Source organism: Perca flavescens, chromosome 7 (assembly GCF_004354835.1).
Source record: "Perca flavescens isolate YP-PL-M2 chromosome 7, PFLA_1.0, whole genome shotgun sequence".
NCBI classification, from domain to species: Eukaryota; Metazoa; Chordata; class Actinopteri; order Perciformes; family Percidae; genus Perca; species Perca flavescens.
In genome coordinates this window covers 18,304,171-18,323,512 of record NC_041337.1, presented here as the reverse complement: position 1 = coordinate 18,323,512, position 19,342 = coordinate 18,304,171, and the positions used below count along the sequence as shown (strand labels likewise).

The 19,342-nt window shown below is 37.7% G+C and overlaps 2 protein-coding genes and 1 long non-coding RNA gene across 4 annotated transcripts; 1 reads left to right on the top strand and 2 right to left on the bottom strand.

The window, feature by feature from the left end:
• Window positions 1-1,277: 1,277 nt before the first annotated feature.
• On the top strand, window positions 1,278-4,327 carry apobec2b (apolipoprotein B mRNA editing enzyme, catalytic polypeptide-like 2b). Of its 2 annotated transcripts, none has more exons than XM_028582306.1 (4): window positions 1,278-1,676; window positions 2,543-2,723; window positions 2,907-3,258; window positions 3,351-4,327. In XM_028582306.1, the coding sequence occupies exons 1-3, from the start codon at window positions 1,387-1,389 to the stop codon at window positions 3,246-3,248; spliced, it is 813 nt and encodes a 270-aa protein (XP_028438107.1). In that variant the 5' UTR covers window positions 1,278-1,386; the 3' UTR covers window positions 3,249-3,258; window positions 3,351-4,327. The 2 variants fall into 2 exon arrangements, with proteins under 2 accessions (XP_028438107.1, XP_028438106.1); XM_028582305.1 differs by having other exon boundaries at window positions 1,280-1,676; window positions 3,355-4,327.
• On the bottom strand, window positions 3,494-17,939 carry LOC114558529 (basement membrane-specific heparan sulfate proteoglycan core protein). The gene is made up of 18 exons (XM_028582589.1): window positions 17,789-17,939; window positions 17,631-17,669; window positions 15,448-15,738; window positions 13,777-14,040; window positions 12,732-13,022; window positions 12,295-12,567; window positions 11,852-12,121; window positions 10,965-11,207; window positions 10,522-10,791; window positions 10,066-10,356; window positions 9,629-9,901; window positions 6,042-6,156; window positions 5,793-5,950; window positions 5,606-5,707; window positions 5,214-5,282; window positions 4,938-5,000; window positions 4,743-4,811; window positions 3,494-4,600 (listed from the first exon to the last, which is right to left on the bottom strand). Exons 1-18 carry the CDS (start codon window positions 17,865-17,867, stop codon window positions 4,539-4,541), a joined length of 3,222 nt encoding a protein of 1,073 aa, XP_028438390.1. The 5' UTR covers window positions 17,868-17,939; the 3' UTR covers window positions 3,494-4,538.
• Window positions 11,193-11,510, bottom strand: LOC114558370 (uncharacterized). The gene is made up of 2 exons (XR_003692950.1): window positions 11,396-11,510; window positions 11,193-11,236 (listed from the first exon to the last, which is right to left on the bottom strand). It is a non-coding gene; the product is annotated as an uncharacterized LOC114558370 (long non-coding RNA).
• Window positions 17,940-19,342: the final 1,403 nt, after the last annotated feature.

Sequence of the window (19,342 nt, the reverse complement as noted above, 5' to 3'; positions counted from 1 at the left end):
TAGTCGTTAGATTAATAATATAACAAAAGTAGAGGGAGGCAGGCCAGCACAGCCCGATCCGGCAGGGTAGAGTTTCAAGCCCGAACAGGCTACCTCTCCTTATGACCTGTCTCTCTTACGTTACACTGTTATAGTTCTAGACTGCCGGGGGACTTCCTTCCTTTGACACACTGAGCTGCTCTCTCCTCTCCCTTTCTATTACCATTTGTGTAATAGAAAGAAATGCTTGTTATTAATCCTAGCTTCTGGGAAGTTTACTCCCCAGAGTCCTTATGTTTTTTCACCCAGCGTATTTCCTTGGAGAACGTTGGCACCAAGATCTTGGTCGCAGCTGTCGCCGTGGTCCTGCTGCACTCCCTGCTGAGCTTAGCGGTGCCCTGCAATGTCATGCTGCGTCCTGCTGAACCCTGCTGCTTCCTGCTACGTCCATCCATGCTCTGCTGGGCCACGCTACATCCTGTAACGCCCTGCAGCGCACTGATATGACATGAACTACTACAACTACCATTTGAAGTCACTGTTCCATTATTAATGTGACTATTGCTGCCACTGTTCATTGCATCCCCAACCGGCACCGTCAGACACCGCCTACCAAGAGCCTGGGTCTGTCCGAGGTTTCTTCCCAAGAAGGAGTTTTTCCTCGCCACTGTCGCACTGCTTGCTCTTGAGGGAATTACTGTAATTGTTGGGGCTTTGTAAATTATAGAGTGTGGTCTAGACCTACTCTATCTGTAAAGTGTCTCGAGATAACTTGTGTTATGATTTGATACTATAAATAAAATTTAATTGAATGTAATTGAATGTACTGCACTGCTCCCAATAATTCTCTATTTGGGGTGCCCCAACACTGACCTTTGTGTATCGCTTAGTCCTAATGGGCTGCAAGACGTGGTTGGAGTTGGCAAAAACAAAACTGGTGTTCAGTATCAAGAGACCCCTGGTTACCCTATACACACAGCCAAGCATCACTATTAATAACCTGCCTGTTGCTGACCTGTTGATAGTTGAAGCCTGACGGATTAATGAGCTGCCACCCGTTTTGTTTGAGGTTGTACATTTATACACAGAATATAGTAGTTTCCTTTCTTAATTTGGCGACTGTATGAAGTGTGTAAGATATATGTCCCTAAGTTCATCATGCAACCCATGGACACTGACTATTGTATTGTCTTTTGGCCTTTTAACAGCCACTGCATGGAAAGAGGGGGAGTGTGTTAACCTATCCCTGCCCCGGCCAGACATGCACATGTTGTGACTCCAACCACGGCACACAATAGGATCTATTTCTGTGAATGCACTAGGGTTATCACTCTACTTACCCTGAGCTATCTCTCTCTCGCTCTCTCTCCCTCTCTTTCTAACACTATCACCCACTTGCGCAAAATCATGGCCGACAGAAACAGCCGGGTTAGTGTTAAGAGGAAAGAGAAGAAGGTAGAAAACAAAACAAATGATGAGAAGGACAAAGAAAAGGAGAAGGAGAAAAATGTGAAAAAGCCTGACAAACTTGTGAAAAAGCCAGAGAAGACTCCAGAGAAGACCCCCGAGCAGCCCAAGATGGATGAAGAGAAGAGGAATGGGGAAAGTGGAGGCGCAATAGGAGCGGAGGCAATAAACAGTGAGGAAAATGGAGAGTTTCAGCCCATAGAATTGCCACCGTTTGAGATTGTCACAGGGTGAGTAAGAGTTAATACATACACCACAAGAGTTAATTCTAATGTCATACTTACACACCTGTTTTGCTCTTTAACACATCCACTTTTGGGTTATTTGGTGTTTTCTTTTGTACAGTATATAAAGTAGTTTTTCATGTCTTTCTGTAAGTCGTATTGTTCCCAATGCATGTTCTATTGAGAAACGATACTGCCATCCTTACTGACCCAGCGGTAAGAATAGTGATGAGTCACAGAGCCAACACAGATACAGGCCCCTGCTCTATCACTCTGCCGCCTAGCATCTGTTCCCCTGTCTCTGTCCTTTGAGTATTAGCTGTTTGATATAAGAGATCTATTTGTGAAATCCATCTGGCTATTCATATGCAGTATAACAATGGGGTTATAAAGAAAGACAGAAGGGGTATGTGCTTTGTACAGTGGCTGAATCACAAAGGGTCCGGTACATCTATAGATCATGGGATGATGTGAAAGCCAAAAATAGCCGAAAAATAGTTTACTCAGTGGTAGCCTCATTAAAATTGTATTCACTGTGTCATGATAGTCTATTTTGAAGATTTACTATCATCACTCTTTTCTTGTGTCTTGGATGGTTGACAAATTCATCAGAAAATGAATGACTCATGCTCTCTGTCAGGCAAGGAAATGCCAGTTACTGTCCCACTGATTAAAGGTGACAGATAACATTGAAAGCACTGCTGATAGATACATAACACTTGATTGTCCTTTTTACTTTCTTGCTAAAACCTTCATGCCCTAACAAGCAACAATAATGACTGTTAGTACTGTGTTTTAAGAAAAAAAAATGCTTTGCTATTCATTCAAAAGACAATAGATTTATGTAAACTCTCCCTTTCAATCTCCACTAGGGAACAGATGAGCCCGTTCTACTTTAAGTTTCAGTTCAGGAATGTGGAGTACTCATCAGGGAGGAACAAGACCTTGCTGTGTTTTAGAGTGGATACACCAGGAGGTAGCACAGAGCCACTGAAAGGTTATATGGAGGATGAACATGCCACGGCTCATGCTGAAGAAGCATTCTTTCAACAGGTAATTATCTCTTTATATACAGTCTATGGTAATGAACGCTCACACTAAGCCTTTATTACCGTAGTATCATGTAACACACACGTGAACCCCATGGGAGGTCTAATATCTATTAGTTTGCAAGCATTTTCTCTTGTAATAATGCTATATGATAATTTTTCTCCTCCAATAATCTTTCCTTTCCAGGTGCTCCCTATTGCTTCCCAAGAGTATGAAGTCACATGGTATGTATCATCCAGTCCTTGTGCGGCTTGTGCAGCCAAGTTGGCCAACATCCTCCAGCAGCGCAAGAAGGTCCGTCTCTGCATGTTCTGCTCCCGTCTCTTTGACTGGGAGGAGCCAGAGATAGTAGAAGGGCTCCGGGCTCTGGTGAGCGCCGGCTGCAAACTGCGGATGATGAAGCCGGTTGACTTCGTACATGTTTGGGAAACATATGTGGAGAAGGAGGACCTGACCTTTGAACCCTGGGAGGATTGTCAGGAGAACTATGACTACTATGTGGAGAAACTGGCTGATATCCTCAAGTAGATGTAATTCAGTAAGTATTCTGTATGTTATATGGCCTATATACTTTTTGGATTTTAAAGTTTGTTCTCAATAATGACCATCTTTCCCTTGTGTCTTTTGTTGCAAGTGCACACGATGGACAAGATCTCCCCACTGACTGTACCACAAATCGGCCTAGTTGTTAAATCTCCACTGGTTGAACGTTTGTTTCTTGCAGTCTCATCTGATGGTGCAGATCAGTATAAGTTTGAATCAACACTCGTGGCAACATTTTGTAATTTTTATTTTGATAATTTCATGGGGAGACACAAAATGCTTGATTGACATTACTGAAGAATCACCTACTGTTGAAAAATATAATCATTTTTAAAGAAGAAAGCAATAACAGTAGACTAACTTACATTTACTCACATCTGGGGCCAGATGCATCAAATCCCCCAACTAAAACAGTGTGTACAGTACACACAAAGACAGAAATATGCATAAGCATGTATATGCACCTCTAAAACATCATTGCGGATATATCTTAGTAATTTGTAGCTCTCATATTGAAACAGACTTTACAAAGAGCTTCACAAATCACAATAAAATCAAAAGATCATCGATGATAGCTCAAATGTAAAAAAAGAAAGAAAGAATGATAACAATTCATTACTCATAAATAGTTTAAAATTAAGTTTATGAATGCACTTTTGATTGAAATTTTAAGAGCACTGTGTAGACCACAATATAATAACACAATAATTTAAATGATGTGTGGCAAAAGGCGTACGCATGTTTTTGGTGCGTACACATCATTTATACATCTGGCCCCAGGTGTTTGCTTAAGGAGGATTAATAACATATCCTGCAGATCAGTACTTATGTACAGTGCATATAATAATTGCTAACAATAAAAGCTAACCATGTATATGATTGATGCTGCTCACATAAATAATGTTTCATATTTTAACAGTTCATCAATACAATGATGTGAATTAAATATATACAGTTCTAACAGTATTGTGCTACCAAGTAATGTTCAGTGTCAGCCAGTCTGTTGGTTCAGGGTGCAATATACCAATATCTTTTAATTCCCATTAAATTTGGTACAAAACATGTACAGTCTCCAGAGGAAGAATCTTAATGAATTTACTCAACCTTCATTTAGCAAAGTCAAAACTTTGAATTTGATGCCCCGCTGGTGGTAAGCATCGCACAGTAGCGAGATTCTGTTTCTGTTTGTAATTCCCATTAAAGCCTCACAGTGCTGTAGTAGGTCTATAGACTTATTATTATCTGCTAAACCGAGGCAAATAGAGCTACAGTGACTCATTGTTTAAAGGAAACCAGTCCGTTGTTTTCTGTTGTATCATGGCTCTCACTCGTCACGGCTAGAAAGACGTGAAGGGCAAGATGTGGAAAGATAGATTAGAAATACATTGCATCTCAGTTATAAAGAAATTGGCGCAGTGCCTGTCATCACAGAGAAAATATTTAATTGAAAATGTACATTCTTTAATTAAACTTTATTACCTTGATCCTCCTGCGATGATATTGGTAATGAGGTTGTTTCGCCAGAAATCATGCCATTCTCGTCCGCTTCTGCAGGTGATTGTTTTAAAAAAAAAAAAAAGCAAATATGTCAGTGAGGGATAAATCCAGGGAACTTTCAAACACTAGTAATACAACTTTTGAATTACCTGCTTTATTCATGTGTGGGTTCTTTACCTTGTTTAGATGAAGCATTCAGTTCTGCATCTGTGATGTACTGAACCAGTGGACAGGGTGCATCTGCACGAGGGAGGAAGGAACTTTAACACAAGAGCACTAAAGGCTAAGGGCAGACTTTGAAAGTCAGAATCTAACTTGAAAATGTCAGCAGGTAGTTTCACATATGGTAAATTCTAAAATAGCTCAGAAATGAATCAGTGGTGGGGCTGTATCTGCAACAATTGCGGAAGCAGCAACCAAAACCACAACCCATGGGAGGAGGTGTCAACGTACCATCACGGTCCTTTAGCTGAGCCATGGTGAGAAACAGCTCTGTCTCCTCTGGCTTGTCTTCACCATTACCTATGTTGTTAAAAAAAAGAATTGGTCACGTTATTTTGGCTTTTGTAAGTTCATTTTAGATTATGTATATATACCGGTATATCAGCTGAGATCAGCTGCATTGTTTTTTTAATCGGGGCAGCCAGAGGTTTATTACTACAAGTGATCACATTGTCACATTGTTTTCACATTTTCATTGATATATTGTGACTATTATAATAATAATAATAATAATAATAATAATAATAATAATAATAATAATAATAATAATGATCATGGCTTATTTAATAATGCAGATTTTTAGAATCCATGTATTCAAAAAATCACAAAAAGTAAAGGGAAACCTGGTTTGCGGAAGACTCTGAGGACAATGCATCCAATGAAAATGGCAATGATGGCAAAGAAGATAAAGCCAGAAATGGAAAGAAGCACCCTCCTCTTCAAAACTTAAAAAAAAAAACAGAGAATGAAAATGAGACAGAATATTTGCAGGGTAAAAATGTACGACTACCAGACCTCTGTTATACTTACGAAGGTTCTTGGTCTTGAACGAATCACTGGTTTTTGAGTAAGATGGTCTACCTGTGCGATTGCCCTGGCAGGTGTACAGGCTCTGCTCAGGGTTATTCTCCGGTGTGACTGTATATTTCTCAGAGAGAGAGACATTGATTGGTTGCCCCTCTTTCCACCTGTGAGAAACGTAAGAATCCACACAGTCGCATAAAGGCATTTAGAAAACTTTACTCTATAGTATTAACTGATATTTTGTATGTGTATTACCATGTGTAGTTCCATACGTCCTGGCTTTCTAGCACCCTACATCTGAGTACCAAGCTGTCAGTAGAGAAGACCTCGGACCACCCAGTTAACAGAGTTATATCTGCTAATGGGCGTTCTGTAGAAACACAATCAAAACTGTGATGAACACATTCAACAAGTTCAGAAAAAGGTGGGATAGTCAACAAAAACCTACCCTTAACGTCAAGTGTCACAGCCTGACTCTCCTTTAACTAGATGCTTTAAATGGCTATTTTTATATGCAGAAACTCTACTTCCTTACCAGAATGAGAAAAAAAATCTCCCAAAGAAGAAAAACTTTGTCTCTTATCAGTGTACTTAAAAGTAATAGTTAGACAAAACTTTGATATGCTTCAGGGAGTGATGTCATGTAGGAGCTCCTTCTTAACAAATAGCCATCATGGCATGTGCATTTGAATGTGTGATAGAGACCAGGGACCAAAAATGTCATAAAAATAATAGTATAGGATTGCCGTATAAACTTCACATACTATAAGTATGTCACAAAAATGTCATAGTATGGTATGTCAGAATAAAGTCATAGTATAGTATACCATAAAATGTAATAAAACAACATAGTATAGTATGTCATACGAATCTCATGAAAACTAATTAAGTCATAGTATAGTATGTCATTTTAAAGTCATAAAAACATCATAGTATAGTATGTCATAAAAATGTAATAAAACAATAATAATATATAATATAATATGTCAAAGACATGTAATAAAAACATCATTAAACATCAGCGTATATAGTATGTCATGAAAAAAATGTCATATTATGTTATTAAAAATGTTACAAAAACATAGTTTTGAATGTCATACAAACATAGTATAGTATTGTCAAAAAATGTCATAGTATTGTATGTCATAAAAAAATATAAAAATGTGATAAAAAGTTTATAAAAATGTCATAGTATATATTATGTTATAAAAACGTCTATCTCCTTTCATATAGTATGTAGCAATGAAGTCATAAAAAGACAGTATAGTATGTAGAAGAAAAGTCATACAAAAGTGATAAAAAAGTAAAAGTATAATATGTCGAAATAAATCATAATATAATATGTTGGAAAAAAAGGTATAGTATGTCGAAAAAGTCATAGTATAGTATGTCAAAAAAAGTCATAGTATGTCGAAAAAAAATCTAAGTATAGTATGTCAAAAAAAGTCATAAAAAAGTCATAGTATAGTATGTCAAAGAAAGTCATAAAAAAGTCATAGTATAGTATTTCAAAAAGAAGTCATAGTATAGTATTTCAAAAAGAAGTCATAGTATAGTATTTCGAAAAAAGTCATAAAAAATTATAAAAACGTGATTAAAAATCTCAGAAAAAGTCATAGTATACTATGCTATAAAAAGTAATAAAAAAGGTTATGGTGTGGTATGTCATGAAAATTTATATAAAAATGTCATAGTATAAAGTATGTCATAAAAACATCTCTGTTACAGGGAGTGACAGAACGGAACCCAAACGCACAACTCAGTTTAAACAAAAGGTTTTATTGGGAATGAAGGAAAAAGGTAAGGGAGAGGGGCTGTGAGGAGGTGGAGGCCAAGGAGCAGAATACGGGCACGAGCAGGTGTGTGCAATCACCTGGCTGAGAGTGGGTCTGGGAAAGGTTCATTGACAGTTCTTTCCAAAGGGGCATCACCAACGGACGCCGCTCAAATGCCTCTGGGCACATTGGATAGCCCTTCATCCAATCAGACCAACGATCCGGGTGACACTTTTCACATCCAATATCCCAAAAAAAAATTTGATTTTGGTTTTTGGTGTCGTCCCCACGCCCTACTTTTTCCTTGCAGGTGATGCATATTGCAAACTTGTTATCTTCTGCACACACGCAGAAGAATTTCCAAACAGCTGACAGCGCAGGTTAATTCACGAGGGACATTTTGGGGACATTGGAAATGGGTTTGAACGGGCTCTTCGCCAGACTGACTTGCAGAGCAAATCTCAAATTTGCCGGAAGTTCATCAGGGTTTACCATAGACATATAAGAATGGACCAATAGATCCCGTTGCTCTGGACGGAGACCAGTGAAGGCTATTAGAAGCACTTTTCCGGTGATCACTTGCTTTACTGCGCAGCATCCAACTGAGAGAGACAACTAATGTGACGTGAGCAATGTGTCTGAAAGTTGTAAGTGTTCTGGTAGCTGTGACAAGAGAAATCTCAATCATTCCCAATCTTGCAGAGACGGAGAGCGTAAGTATATGTAAGGAGATAACATGGGCACAGGCTCATTATTGCCAACTAAAATGCTAGTTAACATTAGTAATTAAACCTAAACAGCTAATGTAAGTCGAAACTGCCTCCAAGCTTCTCCTGAACCATACGGTAATTCCTCTACTAGGTGACACAATTGTTAGCCTATTTTTACAAAAACGTCTGCTACGGAGCCATAACGTGAGGTACAAGGTAATGGAGCCTTTTATACATTGTTGTGTTTCTTTAGAAATAAACAATGGACAAATAGAGTCTTTAAATGCTTCAGCTGTCAAGTTATTCGCTGTCAAGTGACGTCAAAATGAATGGCAGTCAATGGAATGCTAACGGGAGGTGATCGCTTTGTAGCATCAAAATGGCGCCATAGGAGGTTCAAGTTCTGAAGCGAACGTTACCCCCTTGGGGTTTACCCGCTAGCAGGCAGGAGGGGAGGGGGGAAAACAGAGAGACACAGAGAGGCAGGGGCGACACAGAGACTGACAGGAGAGCATAGCAAGTAGAAAACAACACAGAAACTCACAGCCATTATTATTTTTCAATAATAAGTATTAAGGGAAGCACAGTATGTAAAAGTAGAGATGAAATTCTGATTATACTGATTTTTATGAAATTCTGAAATTGTTCTTTTTCTTTCATTGTTGTTGTTTTGCCCTGTACTTCCTGGTACCTAATTATGATGACCAACAGAAATAAAAAGAAAAAGAAAGTCATAAAAAGTCATAGTATAGTATGTCAAAAAAAGGTCATAGTTTAGTATGTCGGAAAAGAAGTCAGTGTAGTATGTCAAAAAAAAGTCATAATATATTGAAAAAAAGTCATAGTATAGTATGTCAAAAAAAGTCCTTGTATGTTGAGGAATTGAACACTGATCTTCCAATCTCCATTTTATGTCTAGCAGGTTATCTCACTGAGCAATTTGTGAATTTCATGGAGGTATATTTCAGAGTTGTATTTATCGTGCATATTACTAAAGACAAAGAAATCATATAAAATCAAAAAAAGTAATAAGTATAGTATGTAAGAAAAAAAGTCTATAGCATGTCTACAAAAGTCATAGTATATTATGTCTACAAAAGTCATAGTATAGCATGTGGAAAAAAGTTATAAAAAAGTCATAGTATGTTGAAGAATTGAACCCTCAACCTCTGATCTTCATTTTATATCCAGCAGCTTATCTCACTGAACTATTTCTGAAGCTCATAGAGCTACAGTTTGTAAAACAAAGTAAAGACAAAGTCTTATTATAGACCAGAGATACTCTGCAGAAACACAACTGGAAAATGTAATGCATTCTATAAATAACTGTTTAGAGAGGAAGTCAACAGAAACATACCTTCAACTTCAAGGTGTACAGCCTGACTGGAGTCGGTGAGGAATTCTTGATCACTGCCTCTTTTTGCTCTGCATGTATATGACCCCCTATTTGTTTTTCCAACTGAGCTGATTGGATACTGGTTTCCAGATACGGTAAGTGGATCGCTATCTTTGTACCACAGGTACTCCCATCCAGTAGAGACATTAAGGTGACAGCTAAAGGAGACTGACTCTCCAGGGAACATCACCTTGTACTCTGGATCCTGCGTCAGTATGACAGTGGGTTTCTTATCTGAGGGTAAGAAAACATGCCGTGGCCATCAGTGTGTAACAGATATTTATCCCACCCCAACCTCCTGTCCTAATCCACAATGAAATGAAGAAAAACAATTCTTATTAAAAATTACCCCCCAAAATAAGTATTTTCAAATAAAAAAAAGAAAAAAGAAAACTCACCATATACTTTGAGAGTAAGTCCAGAACTAGAGCTGCTGTTGACAGACCTGTCTTTCAGGTGTCCCTTGCAGATATATTGTCCTGCATGTGCAGCTGAAGCAGAGCTGATGGAAAGAGTAGCTCCAATCGAGTCAAAAGACGCAACATCATCAGCTTGGACCTCCAGTCTGTCTTTGAACCATCTATATGTCCAGTCAGAGGTGCCGTCCATCACACAGCTCAACTTCACACTCTCAGTGGGGAACACATCCAACCACGGTGTTACCACCTTTAAAGATGGAACGGGAATTTCTGGAGAGACACAGACACATTAGCCCCTTTTATAATAACCTTAGACATATCCTCTTTCCATTTGATTTTTACCGCAACATTTTATAGCATGAAATCCAAAAAACAGACAAAGGCAGCATTATTCCTGTAATAAAGTTCAACACAAAGTTATTTTCGTTATCTCACCAGATACACGTAAGATCCATGAATCACTGTGCTCTGTACTGTACGTTGTTTTGTCTCTTATGGCCATGCACTCATAAGTCCCATTGTTTGATAAAGTGGCATCATGGATGTTAAAACTATTGTTGTTGATTGGGAGTGATGTTCCATCTTTGTACCAGTGATACAACCAACCAGACGAGATTTCAACTTTACATTCGAAGGACACTGACTCTCCAGTGTACACCTTGTTAACATCTGGCTGTTGAGTCATCGAGGGCTTAGGCTTGTTCCCTAAATACACAAAGAAGAAATATCAACAGTTGTTATAATCAAACTGTTTAAAAAAGCAGATGACCAGCCAGATAGTAGTATCATAAGTGACCAGAGATACTCTGCAGAAACACAACTGGAAAACGTAATGCATTCTATAAATAACTGTTTAGAGGAAGTCAACAGAAACATACCTTCAACTTCAAGGTGTACAGCCTGACTGGAGTCGGTGAGGAATTCTTGATCACTGCCTCTTTTTGCTCTGCATGTATATGACCCCCTAGTTGTTATTCCAACTGAGCTGATTGGATACTGGTTTCCAGATACGGTAAGTGGATCGCTATCTTTGTACCACAGGTACTCCCATCCAGTAGAGACATTAAGGTGACAGCTAAAGGAGACTGACTCTCCAGGAACATCACCTTGTACTCTGGATCCTGCGTCAGTATGACAGTGGGTTTCTTATCTGAGGGTAAGAAAACATGCCGTGGCCATCAGTGTGTAACAGATATTTATCCCACCCCAACCTCCTGTCCTAATCCACAATGAAATGAAGAAAAACAATTCTTATTAAAAATTACCCCCAAAATAAGTATTTTCAAATAAAAAAAAAAAAAAAACTCACCATATACTTTGAGAGTAAGTCCAGAACTAGAGCTGCTGTTGACAGACCTGTCTTTCAGGTGTCCCTTGCAGATATATTGTCCTGCATGTGCAGCTGAAGCAGAGCTGATGGAAAGAGTAGCTCAATCGAGTCAAAAGACGCAAACATCATCAGCTTGGACCTCCAGTCTGTCTTTGAACCATCTATATGTCCAGTCAGAGGTGCCGTCCATCACACAGCTCAACTTCACACTCTCAGTGGGGAACACATCCAACCACGGTGTTACCACCTTTAAAGATGGAACAGGGAATTTCTGGAGAGACACAGACACATTAGCCCCTTTTATAATAACCTTAGACATATCCTCTTTCCATTTGATTTTTACCGCAACATTTTATAGCATGAAATCCAAAAACAGACAAAGGCAGCATTATTCCTGTAATAAAGTTCAACACAAAGTTATTTTCGTTATCTCACCAGATACACGTAAGATCCATGAATCACTGTGCTCTGTACTGTACGTTGTTTTGTCTCTTATGGCCATGCACTCATAAGTCCCATTGTTTGATAAAGTGGCATCATGGATGTTAAAACTATTGTTGTTGATTGGGAGTGATGTTCCATCTTTGTACCAGTGATACACCCAACCAGACGAGATTTCAACTTTACATTCGAAGGACACTGACTCTCCAGTGTACACCTTGTTAACATCTGGCTGTTGAGTCATCGAGGGCTTAGGCTTGTTCCCTAAATACACAAAGAAGAAATATCAACAGTTGTTATAATCAAACTGTTTAAAAAAGCAGATGACCAGCCAGATAGTAGTATCATAAGTGACCAGAGATACTCTGCAGAAACACAACTGGAAAACGTAATGCATTCTATAAATAACTGTTTAGAGGAAGTCAACAGAAACATACCTTCAACTTCAAGGTGTACAGCCTGACTGGAGTCGGTGAGGAATTCTTGATCACTGCCTCTTTTTGCTCTGCATGTATATGACCCCTTAGTTGTTATTCCAACTGAGCTGATTGGATACTGGTTTCCAGATACGGTAAGTGGATCGCTATCTTTGTACCACAGGTACTCCCATCCAGTAGAGACATTAAGGTGACAGCTAAAGGAGACTGACTCTCCAGGGAACATCACCTTGTACTCTGGATCCTGCGTCAGTATGACAGTGGGTTTCTTATCTGAGGGTAAGAAAACATGCCGTGGCCATCAGTGTGTAACAGATATTTATCCCACCCCAACCTCCTGTCATAATCCCCAATGAAATGAAGAAAACAATTCTTATTAAAAATGACACCCAAAAATAAATATTTTTTTATGCAAATTATAAAAAAAGAAAACTCACCATATACTTTGAGAGTAAGTCCAGAACTAGAGTTTCTGTTGACAGACCTGTCTTTCAAGTGTCCCTTGCAGATATATTGTCCTGCATGTGCAGCTGAAGCAGAGCTGATGGAAAGAGTAGCTCCATTCGAGTCAAAAGACACAACATCATCAGCTCGGACCTCCAGTCCGTCTTTGTACCACGTGTAATTCCATTTAGAGGTGCCGTCCATCCCACAGCTCAACTTCACTCTCTCAGTGGGGAACACATCCAACCACGGTGTTACCAGCTTTAAAGATGGAACGGGAATTTCTAAAGAGAGAAACACATCAGCTACTTTTCATATCCTTAGAGATAACATGATTGTATTTAAGTTCACCATACAGTATGGTTACTTATAGCATCTGCTTATATCATACCAAACAATACAAAAAATCTAAACAATGAAGTTTCAAGAGGACAAAGTAGAGTTTTGAGCTTTACGGTGTCAGACCTACTTAAATAGTAAACACATTTAAAAATAAATAAATCCTCATTGAATTTGTCTCATGACAAACTTCTAACCTTATTGACTGCAACAAGTAACATACCACCAGGCCTTGTAGATCAAAAATCAAATGAAAGTTGATTAAATCTACAATGTGTGAAGACAGGCCAGTCAACCTGAGAATCCACGTACAATGATGTTAATGTCATAAACGTTGCTAAACAAAACTTAACATATAAAACTGCAAATTATAATTACAAATTACTTTGTTAGCCAACAATCCTCCCCTTAAATAAATCATCCCTTTACAAGTGATATTACACTGCTAGGTACATATGGTACTGTACACTTCCGAGCCATCCCTCCCTCCATTATGCTACACCACAATATCCTGTTTCAACAGAAAATGCATAATTTAGCGGAAGCAAGATGCTCTAGAAATGTGAATTCGCTGAATTCAAGAGCTTTGAGAGGTATTTTTAGCCTTTAGTGATAGCATCTTACACATCTACAAGAAAAAATTCCTTATTTTCCTAAACACAATGCTTTAAATAATACATTATTGCTGTCTTTACGTACCAAGAACATCTTGTTGTATTTTCTCACTGATGTCTGTTGATGTTGTTTCACCTCTGGTGGCCTTGCACCAGTATTCCGCCTTACCAGAAAGACCAAGATGGATGCTTATGGTTTCGCTGGTGTCAGGAAGTTCATTTCCATCTTTGTACCACTGATACTTCCAGCCAGAGGACACATCAACTTTGCAAGTGAAGTTCACTGTTTCTCCAACATACATCAGGTTAAAATCTGGAACCTTGCTCACTGTTGGTTTTGGTGTTTTATCTAAAGAAAAAGGCAGTTAACATCATATTACTGCTACACTGTACCACACAACCTATATATCATATATAAATATTTGACCATCAAAATTGAAGGCATATGCTAGTCAAGTTGAATATTAACATTCAAAAAGTAATAATTGTTTGCCATTTTGAGACATATGCTTATTCACTTTCTTGAGTTGAGAAGATTGATATCTCTCTCGTCTCACTCTCGTGTGTGTAGAGTAAATATGACCTGACCGCCAACTGACAACAGGGGGATAACAATTGATGAATCAATTTCAAACTTCTGTAAAAATGGAAGCCACAATCACCACAATCACATATTCAGTGAATTAGAGATCCTGTGCAGTTTCTCAGTCTAGAAAGAAAAATTAAGTATACTTTTAGAAGCTCAACTGACAGGTTCTTTAATTTACTTATGTAGACAGACTAAAACCCCGCTCCCTCCCATAGACTAGGGGTATAGATTTTAGTCTCCTGTTGGGCTGTACAAGCTCCATTGAGGTTTTGTTTGTTTTATTATCATTTATTATGTATTTTATTTATTTTTCATTGTCCAATGTTTGTACTTAACTGTTTGTACTTAACTTTCTTAATCTTGTTTAGCTCTATTATGACCACTAAAATTATTATGATTCTTAATACTCTGAAAAATGGACTGCATTTATATAGCTCTTTTTTAGTCTTAACAGCTACTCAGAGGGCTTTAACATAGTACAGGCACCATTCACACACATTCATACACTGGTGGCTGAGGCTGCCATACAAGGTGCCACATGCTCATCAAATAAACATTTACACACCGATGGTGCAGCATAGGGAGCAATTTGGGGTTCAGTGTCTTGATCAAGGACACTTCGACATGTAGACTGCAGGGCCAGGGATTGAACCACCACCGACCTTCCGATTGGATAACCGTTCTACCACCTGAGCCACAACCGCCCCCGGTTTTTTGTTGTTTTCTGAATTAGTACTGTTGATGCAATGTATTTTGTGCATTATATTTAAAAGCTATCAATAAAAACCTCCATGGGGAAAACAACTAGCCTCTATAACAAAATCCACCAGCCTGGCAACTTCACATTGATAAGACTTCAGAAAATCACTGCTCCATGTCAAGAAATAATCTGGTATATAATCCCCTGTAAAACCACAACGTGTACTTTTTTTTTTTTAGTTTTGTACGGATTAAACAAACACGATATAACATGTTAATTATTGAGCCTTAGAGGTGCTAGTAGGCAGGTTTTGTTACCTTTGGGGCAGAGCAAGGTCATATGTTTCCCATGTTTCCAGTTCTTGTGCTAAATTAACTGACTTTTGGTGGTATCTTCATATTTAGCATACAGAGATGAGAGTGGTATCAATCTGAAATCTTTATGTATACAGAGGTATGAAAACTCACCATAAACTGTGACATTAACTTTGTTACTGAGTCCAGTGCTATTTCCAGTATTATTCATGGGAAGAGCTTGGCAGGCATAGACTCCTTGATAGGATCGAGTGACCGAGGAAATGTTGAGATATGATTGATCTTCTTCCAGGTTCTGGTCCATATCCGCCTCAATCTTCTTTTCATTTCTGTACCAGGTGAACTTCCAGTCATAGCTGTCGTCTTCACAGCTAAACTCCACACTCTCCTTTTCGAAAAAATCCTGCCAGGGACTCAGCAGCTTCAGAGTCGGTCTACGTGTGTCTGAAAATATGCAGCGCAAAGAATGAAATTTAGGATAAAACCCAAATAAAATATCTTACTGCATCAGAAAAGAATATGAGACAGGAACACAGAAATGTTGAGTGCATCATTATTTAAACGTCCCTGTTTCACAGATGAAAGTAGCCTATAGACTACTATAAAAGTGGGTTTGGGCTTGTTTGCTAATCAAAGAGGAGAAATAAAACGGTACAATTTCAATTACTTATACTACATGCTTCTTGTAAGAATTAATGAACCACATGAAGTACTAAAATGTAAATAAATACAATTGATGCTATCTCCTAAGGGCTAGTTGTTTAAAAATACATAACATTACAGATGGCAGTACGAATTATTTCAGGACACATGCTTACAAATATTAGTGAAATAGAATAAATATTATGTGTTATTTCAGAAGTTCAGTTTCATTATGCATATTTGAACAGACTTCTTCTAAAAGGCAGAGAGACAAATTGCGGTCACAAACCACTACTAACGGAAAAAATAAAATAAGCACAATCTTTTTGACAACGCCCATGGTGATTTCACAGGTGTCATGCTGATTCAAAGATAAAAAGCCTTCCGTCAAAGAGATATCATTTAGATGTAACTTTGTAGATTTTACTTTCCAAACTCATCATCAATATGTACATATATGATTATGGATGAATTTGTTTATAAAATGTATCACCTATATTCTTTCTTTGAAGTACTGACTTAATTTCAGGAAGTGAAACAATCAACAGAAAATTAATCTGCAACTACTTTGATAATGGATTAACTTTCATTCATTCTTCAAGCAAAAGCACCAAACATTTTACTGGTTCCAGCTCAACAGTGAAGATTTGTTGCTTTTCTTAACAAAATGATCAATTGATTATTTGGGGAAATAATCTGCAGAATAATCAATAGTGAAAATCATATCACAGTGTTCTTCCACCTACACCAGTATTAGTGTGCGGCACTATATTCTACGTCCCCGTTTTCTAGTTTGCAATGGAACTACTGAACATATCATACTGCGATGTAGGTAACACTTTACTTGAAAGTAGCTACATAAGAGACACTGTCACTGTCATGACACATGGACCCTAACTCTAACCCTAACCCTGAGCGTTTTAACCCAAACCTAACCCTAACTCTAACCCTAACTTTAACTAGCATTATGTCATAAATGTTTATGACTTTTTTATAATGTTTATGACACATCCATGACAGTGTCATGTCACTCTTATGTAGATACCTTCAAGTAAAGTGTAACCGCAATGTAACACTTGTGTCAACTTGTCTCATCCATGTCAAATGAACCTAAAACATACCTCAAATTTACTTCATAGGATGATTCATTTTTAACTACCAGTAAAATAACCATTACAAGCAGTGTACAGCAGTATTTTAAATAAGTCTTGCCTTTAAAGTAATGAATTTAAACACAGCTTACTGAACAGTGCATCGAATAATACAGGGACATTAGATGGACAATAGAGTTTAGAAAAACATAGCCATTAAAAACATATAGTTGGAACTACAGAATACTGAAATATGAACTTTTTACACTAGTAGGTGTCTAAATCTAGGAAGTTTCAGACTCATGACAACAAAGTACTTCATGTTCCTCATGTTACCTTTCCTCGTGTTTTACTTCCTAAACATAGTTTTTGCCTGCTTCAGTACAAGCAAAACATTTAATAACAGTACATTTACTACACAATCAAAGAGGTTAACTAAACTAAATATTTAATTATGTGTATTTTGCTCATCAACGTTTTGTTTTTACATTTTCAATAATATAAAAAGGCAAAATTATTATTATTATTATTCATTATTTTAAATCAATGAGATATACATAAATACATTGTAATATTGGTCACTTTGTTAAACATGTTTCTTACCATCTTGAAGACCCTGAGCTGCATAAACAGCAGTAAAACCTGTCAAAACAAATTACAATACATGTTAAGTGGGAATCACATTTCAATGTACATGAAAATGTTCTTTGTGCTCTTAGGTACACCACAAAAAAAGAAATGCAATTGCCTAAAAAACTTACATATGACACTGAAGACCTTGACAAGCCACATCTTCCATTGAGCTGCACATGTAGATGCTGTGCTGCTGAGTTGAGTCATATATCTGCTGTGTAGTGAAGTTCAGTAAAGGAAATAGACTGCACACTATATGGGCATGTGCAACAACTTCATTTCTAAACTCATGTCACGACAGCAGCTTTCCTGTCTCTTTGACATCTGCTTTTCTTTTTGTTGAAGCAACAGGAAATGGGTTGGTCAACCACACTCAGAAGTTGGTGCTCTCATTGTGTATATGAATTGCTGATTTCTGCTGAAAAGTGTAATGGAGGGTTAAGGGAATTGAAACGTGCAAGAACGTTGATGACTTGCAATTGTACAGTATAGTCTACCCAAAACATTTTGTTTACTGTGTAATTAATGTCTGATTAAGTCAAGATTATCTTAAATATCAATTGCACTATTCTGTTACATGTAAAAAAAAAGAGGCTTATTTCCATTTAAGTTGATCAACTCAATCTTATTATTTTTTAGCTGTGACAGAATTAAAAATAGGCTAAGCAGAACAAAACCCAAAACTCTTTCAAAACTATAAGTTACTATTTTTCCGTATTTCAGTTTTACAATCATTTTTAACCAGTGGGTGTGACATGATTTGGGGAACATAGGAAGCTACAGTTTTTTTTTATACTTCTGTGAACCCAGCCTATTAACCACAAACATCACAGCGACATCCTTTAGTCTCCTGCTGAAAGCTGCTCTCTAGACATGCAAATAGAATGAACTAAATCCCCACTGAAACTCATACATATACATATACACATTTTAAAATAATCTGAATGTGTATACATATTTCAAGTAATCATTCAAAAAAAGTAAGTGCTGAAGTTTTCTTGTCCTCTGTGGTAAAGTATGACTTCCTGTAAGTCAGAGATGTTGCGTGTCAACGCCTCTCTGTTTCTGTCACTAGTTTTGTCTCACCCTACTCACCATAAGGTGTCAGTATAACACAGAAAATCAAATCTCCAGGCATGGCTCTGCTCTGACCCTGGCATACTGTATCTCTGGCAAAACACATTCAAAAAGATGAATACAAACCTACTTATCCTGGTGACATGCTACTGTGACAATTAATGGATACATCACCTGTTTCCTACACTCCACAATGTATGTATGTAACTTTAATGCCCATTATTATTCATATTTGTACATAATACATACAATCTGAGGTCAAATAGTTGGTTAAGTTGGTGCCACCTGTGCAGACTGAGACTGAAAAGAGTTTATTTAATTACGGCCCTTTGTCTTGGAATGACCTGCAGGCAACACTTAAACTAGACTCCCTCATCTCTGTAATATGTTTTTTTAAAAAAAAGCTAACAAAACTTTTTATCATAAATTGTTCCTGCACCAATGCCCACCATTTTTTTCATCTCTTGATGGCATTTTGTCTGTCAATGTTTTATACTGTGTGTACATGTAACCTTTCCTGTTCATGCGAGTATAATTTGTAATGTTTTGGCATGCTTGCTGCCTTCTTGGCCAGGTCACCATTGAAAAAAAAACCCTGTTTATCT